Below are 10,598 nucleotides of genomic sequence, written 5' to 3' on the forward strand. Positions count from 1 at the left end.
ATTTCTTTCCACTTTAGACAATAAAGGAGACAAATATCAAAAGAGAAGGGTTAAAACTAGACTCAAACCGGGGAAAGAGGCTGTAAGTGTAGGTCCTGGAGAGACCATGCAGAGCAAGGCCCGGAGGTGAGAATAGGTACAGCCCCGCGGGGCCTCCTTCCGCAATCGCAGCTCCGGGGGGCGAGCCCAAACTCAATCCCAAACTGCAGCGGTTGGAGAGGAAAAGAAACAAAGGCAGGAGTTCCTGGCCGCAGCGGGAGGAGCCGGCGCCAGGTGGGCGGGTTTCTGCAACCGGAAAAGGCGGGGCCCGACGCGCGCTCCAGGCCCTGTTGTCTAGGCAACGGGTTTGCTCTGCGCTGGAGCTTTTCAGAAAGCCCTAAATCTGGGAGTTTGGAGTGGGGAGAGCAGATATGGGGGGAGGGGAGAGGGACCGAGAGAGGGTAAGACGAGAACTCAGAAAGCCAAAGGGCCCCAGGACTCTAATGGACTGGATGGCTACCTGCCTTGTATCTGGTGGTCTTTTCAACTGGGTGAAACGGATTTCATGCCATAGAAGGGGAAAGAGGACAGGTGCTTGGAAGAAAGTGGATAATCCATGGAGAATAGGGGAAGGAATCTCCTTCGACTTGCCCGCTCTCTGCGGGAATTCTGGACACTGGGGAACAGCTTCACTTTCAGGCCCCTTTGTCTCCAATCCGTTCGAAAGTGAACGCCGGGAGAAGACACAAAGGGAGGGCGGTGACTAAACGGCGCAGGCGCAGGAGCTGTCGAGGCTGCTGGGAGTGGTGGTCCAACCACGGAATGGTAGGTATACTCCCGCGCGGGCCAGCGGCCTCCCCCTTTGATTTAATTCTTGGTGTAGAAATGCGCATGCGCCACCACTTCCGCTCTTCTTTCGACCCGCCCTCTCCCTCTCGCAATCCCCAAACCTCTGCCTTCCCTAGGACGTGGTTTTCTAGTAGTAAGAGCTAGAGAGGAATTATCACTGTTCATCCCGCCTTCTCTTCGTTCTGATTGGACAATGTAGGTAAGGCGGCAAGTGGATTGGCATTTGCAGTTGCCAGTTCTGTTTCCTGCTTTACTTATACACCATTGCGAGGGCGGGGAAGGGGATTATGAGGGGGTTGTGTAGGCAGAAGTAGCGGTTTGTAAATCCAATAGTTTTGGAGGCGGCGGGTACTGTCACCCGTTCGGTTTTATATGGGTCTGCAGTGGAAGAGGCCGCCACTCTGGGGTCTCCCGGCTGGTGTTCAGCGTTGGCTAACAGGCTTTGCCTTGAAGTGCGAAACTCTTAGCAAAGTTTGCGCCTCACCCCGTCCACCCTCCTTGCTCCAGGCGTCTTAGGCGCTGTCCTCCGTACGACCCCTCAGCCCCATAGTGAAAATGGCAACCGACATCACATTCCCGATACGGTCACTGCTTAGGGTCCAGCATCGTCTGCGACCCCATCGCCTTCGCGCACCCTTAGGATGGTGAGGGGTGTGAATGCGGGGAGTGAAGGCGGAGTCACCGCTGGAGTCCCGCGAGGGGGAGGGGAGGAGTGAGGAGGGGAGCGGAGATGGGAGGGGGCAGAGAGGGAGGGAGATCTGGACGCATGCGTAGTGCGTGGCGGGGCTGAATGTTTCCCAAGTGTTTGAAACTGGTATTTGGGTTTTCCACGTTGGATAAGTACCGCGCATAGAGCAGCAGCGAGCTCGCGCCCCTTCTCCTCTCCTTCCTCTTTCTCCTCACCGACTCGGAACCGGGCCGGCACTAGCTGCAGGAAAGAGGCAGACACAGGCACGGCCCCAAAGAAGGCAACTCGGCTGCGGCTGCTACTCGGGCTCCCTTTCTCCTCCCCTCTGGGTGTGTGTGCGCGCTTCGTACGCTCCGCTCCCCCCGCTCCGCTCCCCTCCTCCCCCCTCCCCGCCGCCTGGGAGGGGGGACCTGTGCGGTCGTTTTAATTCCTCCCCGCCTCCCGGCTTCTCTTCCTACCCTGCCGACTCTCCGCTGGTTCGTACAGCCCCTCGGCGCGAGTTACCGGAGCGACCGGCGATCTCCACCGCGGAACAGGCGGTCGGGGGAAGGCGGTTCCTTCGCTCTCGGCTTCGCTGAAGGAAGGGGCGAGCGGAGCCCAGTCGCGACAGATGTAGCTTTCCTGGGGGCTCGAGAGCCGGAGTCGGTGGGGGGGGGAGGGGGACCCGGGGAGTGAGAGAGAAAAAGCTTTGCATTTTGCAGTGCTGTTTTTTTTTTTTGGAGGGGGGTGAGGAAGCGGAAAGCGTGCAGAGTCGCCGGGGACCTTTCGGGTGAACCATGTTGAGTCCTGCAAACGGGGAGCAAATTCACCTGGTGAACTATGTGGAGGATTATTTGGACTCCATCGAGTCTTTGCCTTTCGATCTGCAGAGAAACGTCTCGTTGATGAGGGAAATAGACGCGAAATATCAAGGTAAGGGCCCGAGCTGATGGATGGGGCGGTTGGTTAGCTCCCCTGCCTTTCATTCCTATCTGATTTGTGGTGTGAGTGTGTGTGTGTGTGTGTGTGTGTGTGTGTGTAAATGTGTAAAGCTCGTGTCTCCTTTCTGCTCTCTTACCCTCCTCACTCATCAGGAAGGGTAGTTTTATTTTCATTGGGAGCTGGCGGAGGCAGAGAGCAAGTAATGTTATTGAACTGGAGAAAGGAGCACGGGGGGATCTGCGGCGGTAGCTCTTGTCATGGGGTGGAACAAAAGGTCTTCAGCTTCTTTTATTTACTAAGGTCCTTCTTTGTAAAAGACGGGACAAGAAAGGAGGAGGAAGGAAAGGTCTTAATTTAAAGCTATGCTACTGAAGCAGCTCTTTGTAGTGAAGTGATGAGGTGAGGTGGTGGTGTGTTGCAGAGGGCGGGGGGAGGGGAAAGCAGGGGGTTTAATCCGAGGCTTTTAGAAAGGGGGTGGCCAAGGGGCAAGTGCAGGGTGGACACTGATTACAGCACAGCATTAAGGAATGGACAGTGTTCCTTATGGCTGTAGGAGCAGCAAAGATCGTGGCTGACAGTAGAAGCTTTTAGAGGAGAGGTGGATGCTAGCAAGGTTGTTTCATCCAAACCCGGACTACGTCGGTCCGGAGAAATGCCTCTCCGCTAACCCTCTCCCCTTCATCCTCCAAAGCCATTGACCCACCCGCGGTCTTTAAATCCAACTGTTACATAAAGTGTAGGGAGGTAGATACTCTGCTCGGTGTAGTCTCCGTTCTCTTCCCTCCCCCCGCGCCCCCAGCACTCGCTGACCCTTCTTCATTGCTGGACACTAAGAGCGAATGTGCGGAGAGGATAAACGCTGCTGGCTGTAGTTTGCTGAGGATGAGGGCTTTATTCAGTGTGTGTTTGCAGTGGGGGAGGGAAGGGGGTGGAGTGAAGACGAGGAAATCGCCGTTCTGTGTTGTGCTCCGGGAGAAGCGGGGGGTGGGGGGGGGGGTGGAGAGAAAGATTGTTGAAATGAAGGAAAGAATATGGCAGGTGATAGAACCTGTGGGTTGTTCTCAGCAGACCTCCAGCTAAGAGAGTGTCAGAGAGGAGATTGAGGGCTAATGTCCGCTGGGAATTGTGAGCTGTTGGGGAAACTTTTCTCCGAGGTCAGGCAAAACATTAGGGGTTCTATTTTGAATGTTGGTCATCGCTCTGAGTTTACTAATGTTTACTGGACTGCGTAGCAGGGAAAAGGAAAAAGAGGGGCGGGAGGGGTGGGTGGGAACGTAGAAACAGCTAACACTAAGATACTGAAAGTCCCCTTACATGCTAGGCGCCCCTGCGCGCTCTGCCGGAGAGGCGGTTTCGCAGCGGTTTTTTATAAAGGACTCATTAGCATATTGCGGAAAGTCCCCGCCTCGGCTTCCTTGTGATTGGTCCTGACGTTCTCCATGGAATGTCCTTACGCATCACTGCAGAGCGATTGGCCTCGGAGCTGAAGGAGGGTGGGCCGTGTGCTGTGACTATCACGGGTCTCAGTTTCCGCTGCTTGCTTTTTTCTCTTTGGCAGAGGGGCGGAGAGGGCTGAGAGGAGGAAGCGGGGAGAACGGAGGTCGAGTTGATTTGAATGTTTTCTGGTCGGCCAGCCTCCAGCCTCGGATTGGCACTTAGCATTCTTGGAGAGGGCTGTGCTCCTGGGTTCTGGACTATGATTGGGACCTTGTCTGCTCCGGGGCCGGTACCTAAGCCTCCGCCCTCTTGTCTGGCGGTTCCCATAGGCCGCAGCTCCCGGGGCGGGGCGCATCACCCCGCCCCCCATTGGCTGGGTAGCTCCGGGCCTGTGCCGCCTTGATCCTTGCTCAGAGTGAAGAGTCCTAGTCACTTCCGGTGGCGGAACAATGCGGCTGACCTTAGCAGGCTGGCTTCGCGGGGACCTGCCAGCTGCGCTCCGGGAGCGCCTGATGGTGTGGTTCGGGCTACTCTTCCAGAGTGGGCGGCCGGCGCCGTGTAGGTGTCATTGCCCGCAGGGACGTGCCAACAAGTTGTTTCCCCCTTGCTTCTGTCCTGGCTCGGGGCTCGGCGTTCCGAGTCGGGCTCCTCCTGGCGGCCGCGCGGCTTGTGGGCTCCAGCGCCCTCTGCTTCAGGGAAACGTGAGTGGCCCCGCGGCTGGCTCGCATCTCTGCCCGCCTCCGGATTTAGGTGGCTCTGGGGTCCTTCGAGGCTCTTGTAGCGTAACCCGCATCTGCCTCTACGTTGCAATGAGCGAAATCTGGGAGAGGCCTCCTCTCCCGAGGGTTTTGTGTACCTCAGTCTAAAAAGGGAGTAGTAACATGGGGCTCCCTGGAGTCGCAATGGAATCTCCTGCGTGGGGTATGATTTTTGAAGATCTGGGGTAGTTTTATGATTTAAAAAGCTTTTGTGTGTTGGGAAGGGGTGACTTTATTATTTTTTTTAATTGTTTTTATCTTTATGCACATAAGAGTATGTCTCGAATTAGTCTTTTCCTAGGCGTGTTATATGGTACTTAAAGGAATTTTCAAAATGTCAAAAATCAAAGAAAGTGTGGTCTTTTTGACAGTATATCCCATAAAGCTACTTTGACTATTCCTTTCATTAACATGAAGACTTGAGTTAATCTTGCTGCCTCTGAGCCAGAACTATTAACTTCATGTCGATGGAGAAAATCTCAATCCCCTCACCACCCCTTACTCACCCATATATCTAAATCAATGCAATGAAGAATAAACTGTAAAGTTCAGAATTTCCGAGAGCAGTGATAGGTGTTCATCAAGATAACTCACTTGGTCGGGACTGTAAGTATAGAGATAGTTATTTTAGTTGTAAAAGATTTTACTATAAAGGGGCTTCAAAAAGCTGGTGGAAAAGTTTCATTATCTTTTCATTCATAATTTCCAGGAACTTTTTTTGAAGTCCCATTTTACTGTTGCTAGTCAAACTGTGTCCTGGTGTGGCGCTGTGGGTTAATGCGCTGGACTACAAAGTCGTTTGTACCCCAAGGGCGGCGGTTCAAGCTCACCAGCAGCTCCTCGAAAACGTCGCTATGGGTCGGAACCGGCTCCATAGCACTTAACAACAACAGCAGCAGTCAAACTGGGTCAGCAGTCTTGTTGAGTACCTATTGTTGTGTGTGCATTCTCACTGAAAATGACACCATATGACAGGGTAGACTTGTCTCCTGGGGTTTTCTAGTCTCCTAGCATAATGGTTACTAATGGGCTGCTAACCTCAATGTCAGTAGTTCAAAACTACCAGCTGTTCTGCGAGAGAAAGAGGAGGCTTTCTGCTCTGGTAAAGATTTATAGCCTCGGAAACCCTGTACAGGGTCACTATGAATCGGAACCGACTCCACAGCACTAACCAACCAACCAACCCGTTTTTACTGGTTGGAGAAGCTCTTGAGGCTGAGTTCTAGCCACTGACCTTTATCAGCCTAGCTCTTAACCCGTTGTGCCAGTAAGACTCATGGCTTACTTACTTAGCATGTTGGTGTTAGGTGTTATATAGTTGGTTCTGACTCATAGCTAGCGACCCCTCTATAGGCTATAGGCTATAGGCTATCCAAGGAGCGACTGGTGAGGTTGAATCCCCGACCTTGCAGTTCAGCACCACACTAGTTGTCAATTAACCCGAGAATGGATTATCGGTAGTTTGCCGTTAGTAAACTATTTGAGGGGGCTTGGGTTATTTTCCAAATACTATAGTGAAAACATCCACTCACCCCGAGGGAATTCTGCTTAATAAAGAAATTCAGCGTAACCCTTTGTGAAATTGAACTAACATTTGTATTAAGTGGACAGATTAAATTCTTTTCAGCTACGACCCCATTTAATCTTTAGGATAATACTGAATAGGTTCTTTCCATGGGATCATTGTTGGGTATGGGTCATTTGTAGAAAAGGGTCAACAATTTGAAGTTGAGTTGGTTGATGAACTAAAGCAGCATGTCACTGGAAGATTAGCTTTAGACAGGCCTTTCCTATTTCGTTTGTAGCTATCTGTATTTAAGTGGTTTGTTAGAATCATTGGCTGGCAACATCTAAAATATATTGCCATTGTGTAGGTACAGAACTACTTTTTGGTAATTTTGTGATGAGATAATTTGCTTCCTCCCCCAAAGTGAGGCTTCATGTTAATTTAATGTAAGTTTATTTGGGATGTAACAGGCTGTATAGTAAAATTTAAATTAGCAAGATACTAGAATCAGATGTCTCTCTTGCTATGAAATGCCATTGTTTTCTTTAGAAATTTTATTGCTGAGAAAACCAAACTCAACCATTTGTAACTTGTAATTTGTTTAAAAATAAATGGTACACATTCATACTTAAACATCTGTAAAATGTAACCTGGATAAGTGGAGCACAGCTATTCAGTTGCAGAATTAATTACCTCATTTGGCTGTCGTCATTCCTGGGGCCCGTCTGGCAGCCTACATAATTCCTACAGGAAGTTTCTAAAGAGTTGATTTCACCTCGAGAATATAGAAACAGAAAAAGGGTCTAGAACATGGTACTTGACTGTTTAGATACTTCAGTGTGTGTGCCTGGTTACTTCTTGTCCCTACTTAGAACTACTTGGAAAAAAGTGATTTTTACATTTTATTTTATTTTCCCACCCCACCCCCACCTCCTGTACCCACATGCTTTCCTAATTGAAGAGTATGGTTGTCTTATCTTAAAACACTACCCAAGGATTTCCAGAGAAAAATATGATGCTATTTCATTTAATGGTTACTAACAGGGTGGGGGGGTAGGGGGGGTGGAGCCTCTGGAAATTTTTATGTATTTAAGTAGGCTTTTTAGCAATAAATAATATTTGTGGAAAGTAAAATTTCAACTAGATGATTTATCTTTTCAGAAATTGCTTAATTAGAGTTTAGAATCACACATGCTGTCCATGGTTTCAATGTTTGTTTTTGTAAGGCAGTAAAGTTAGGGATTGAAGGTGGGTAGGTGTACACTACAGATCGTCCATTTGAATACCTGTGTTTGGGGTTATTCTGTTATACCCTACCCTCGTCCATTTCTTTTTAAAAAGCTTTGAATGATGAATTGAGTGAAGGTTTAGAGACAGGTTCATCCAGTTTACATTCCACACACCGTACAGTTTGTTTCATCACAGTGATTGTGAGCCCTTCCTTGCAACTACAGTTAACCGGCTTCCTCCCTGTGGCTTCTGTCTCCATTCCATCCTCCTCCTCACCCCTTCTCACCGTTGTCCCAAGGTAAATGCATCTGCTTGCCCTGTTCTTTCTCCTTTGTATCTAATGGCAGTGCACATTTTCTGTGAGAGTCTTTGTGTCTGTAAACTTCTCAGCTCACAACAGAGCCAAGAGAAAGAGTGCACACACGAGTCTAATCTGTTATCTAAAGGTTTAAAATCTTTTGACATTTATAGATGAAAAGATGTTACTGTTTTAAAGCATTAAATGCAACAGCTATGAAGTAGAATCTGCTGCCTTGATCGTAAGGCAAGTTTAGATGGTTTGGTTTATTATATACGGTGTGTCATTGAGTCCGTTCCGACTCACAGTGACCCTGTGTGGGGAGTAACTGGTGGGTTTAAGCTGCCAACCTTGTGATGACCAGTCCAGTGCTTACCCCACAGCATCACCCGGGCTTTGTTTTCTGTAGTACTCTTGTTAAACACCTTGAAACCAGTTCGAACTCACAGTGACCCTGTGTACAGTTTCCAAGACTCTACATCTTTGCAGAAGCAAAAACTTCATCTTCCTCAGACCAGCTGCTGGCCTCGAATCGCCTGCCTTCTGGTTTGGAGTCCAGTGCTTACTGTACAGAGCCGTCTTGTAAGACAGATAAAATTCTAAATGAAACTAAAGTTATTGGTAAACTGACTCACTGCTATCACTAAGAAGCCATGATGTAAATTTATATGTCTTCTCTCTTTATTAGGCCCTAAGATTTTTAGAGTGCTGGTATGATACTGTAGGTTAAGCACTGGACTGTTAATAACAGGGTCAGCAGTTCAAACCCAACAGCTGCTCCTTGGAAACCCTTTATGAGGGTTCTTATGAGTTGGAACTTGGCTCAGCTGCACTTCACAACAAAAGTGTTAGAGTATTTGAATGTACACGATGGATCGTAAGTTTGGGACTAAGCATTTTACCTAATTTGAAAGTTATTTTAATTACTTGTCACAGAAGAATTTGTCGTCCACAAGTACCTGGGGGCCCTTTGCTAAATGGGAACTTTATTGGCACCTGTATTTTATTTCAGAGATTTTTTTTCCCCTCTCAACAGGAAAAAAATAAGTCTGCTAAAAGACTTGATAATTTCCGCCCTTTGCAATTACCTTTTTATAGAATAGAGTTTAATGAGAGGTTGATTTCATCATTGCGGATTTCCTCAGTAGTGTTTGTCATATGGGTGTAATGCGTAACATTTTTTTTCCTTTGCAGAAATCCTGAAGGAATTGGATGAATATTATGAGAGATTTAAGCACGAGACGGACGGTACACAGAAGAGGCGGGTTCTGCATTGCATTCAGAGAGCCCTGATTCAGAGCCAGGAACTGGGTGACGAAAAGATTCAGATTGTAAGTCAAATGGTAGAGCTGGTTGAGAACCGGACCAGACAAGTAGACAGTCATGTGGAACTCTTTGAGGCTCATCAAGAGGTCAACGACACCACTGGCAACAGTGGCAAAACCAGCCAAGAGAAATCCAAGAATGAGACAATCACTCAGGCAGAAAAGCCCAATAACAAGAGATCCCGACGGCAGCGTAACAATGAGAATCGCGAGAACGCATCCAATAATCATGATCATGACGACATCACCTCGGGGACACCCAAGGAGAAGAAAGCAAAAACCTCGAAGAAAAAGAAGCGCTCCAAGGCCAAAGCAGAGAGGGAAGCGTCCCCCGCAGACCTTCCCATTGACCCTAACGAACCCACGTACTGTCTGTGCAATCAGGTTTCTTATGGGGAGATGATCGGCTGTGACAACGACGAGTGTCCCATCGAGTGGTTTCATTTCTCCTGTGTTGGACTTCATCATAAACCAAAGGGCAAATGGTACTGTCCCAAATGTCGTGGAGAAAATGAGAAGACCATGGACAAAGCATTGGAGAAATCCAAAAAAGAGAGAGCTTATAACAGGTAGTTTGTGGACATTCATTCATTAGGGAGGAAAACAGAAGAAACCAGTGTATTTATTACATTGACACCTTTGTTGAGGTGTGAGAATTGTAAAATGTATATTTTTAAAGAATGTTAGAAAAGGAACCATTCGTTTTATAGGGATGGCAGTGATTTTTTTCCCTTGGTTTTCATTGGTACTACACCTCTGTAACAAGAAAGTGGTCTGCGGAGCAACATTTTAGAAGTTACAAATATAAGTTTGAGTTAAACACTTGAGTCTCAGACTGTTGGTTTTTGTTGTTTAGTTTGTTTTTTTTTAAATCTTTTTTGTGACTTGGAAACAATCTAACACATTAAAATACGGAAGAAAAAGATTCTGTTTATCAAATGTTTTGTTTAACATAAAATGTTACTACTTTGTGAAAAAAAAATTTTTTTAATTAGCCAGGTTGTTAAAAATACAGCCCATAGAGCAAATCTGTTTCTTGCTACCATAATGTCTATCCATCTAACAATTCAATAACAAAGGGTTAAAGTTAGAAGATTATTTTTTAAAAAGGTAAATAATTAAATTTTACATGACCGATATTTTATATACTGGCCTGTTCCCCAGTTGGCCATTTTTAAATGATTGAGTACATTTTATATTAAACCAAATGGAAGTGGTCTAGTCATGGGACTTCAAATCATGCTTTTGCTATCACAAGTCATAGTGTAGCAGTCTTTAATTTATATAAGTTGTATAAATGTACATTTCCAAGTAAACTTGCACTTGTATTATAATGAGAAATGCAGCCAATTGCTATTGTGAAACCAAGGTGCATTCCTCTGTATGTATGAGAGCTGTATAGATGTGTGATGTTCAGAAATAAATGAAACTTGGCCAGTTCATTCCTCTAGCAGTATACTTACTTTGACATAAAATTTTGTCTTAAAACTTAATACATCAGCAGTTTGGACAAAGCTTCAAGCAAATTCTTTATCATTGTCCTTCATAGTAAAGCTATTAATTACCAGTAAATAAATGTCAAAAAGAAAATCTTTTTGGAAAATTA

At 47.0% G+C, this 10,598-nt stretch overlaps 1 protein-coding gene across 1 annotated transcript; it reads left to right on the top strand.

The window, feature by feature from the left end:
• Positions 1-2,292: 2,292 nt before the first annotated feature.
• On the top strand, positions 2,293-9,565 carry ING1 (inhibitor of growth family, member 1). The gene is made up of 2 exons (XM_006851515.1): positions 2,293-2,428; positions 8,862-9,565. The coding sequence occupies exons 1-2, from the start codon at positions 2,293-2,295 to the stop codon at positions 9,563-9,565; spliced, it is 840 nt and encodes a 279-aa protein (XP_006851578.1).
• The last annotated feature ends 1,033 nt before the right edge of the window (positions 9,566-10,598 follow it).

Source organism: Chrysochloris asiatica, unplaced genomic scaffold (genome assembly GCF_000296735.1).
Source record: "Chrysochloris asiatica unplaced genomic scaffold, ChrAsi1.0 scaffold00029, whole genome shotgun sequence".
Lineage (NCBI taxonomy): Eukaryota > Metazoa > Chordata > Mammalia > Afrosoricida > Chrysochloridae > Chrysochloris > Chrysochloris asiatica.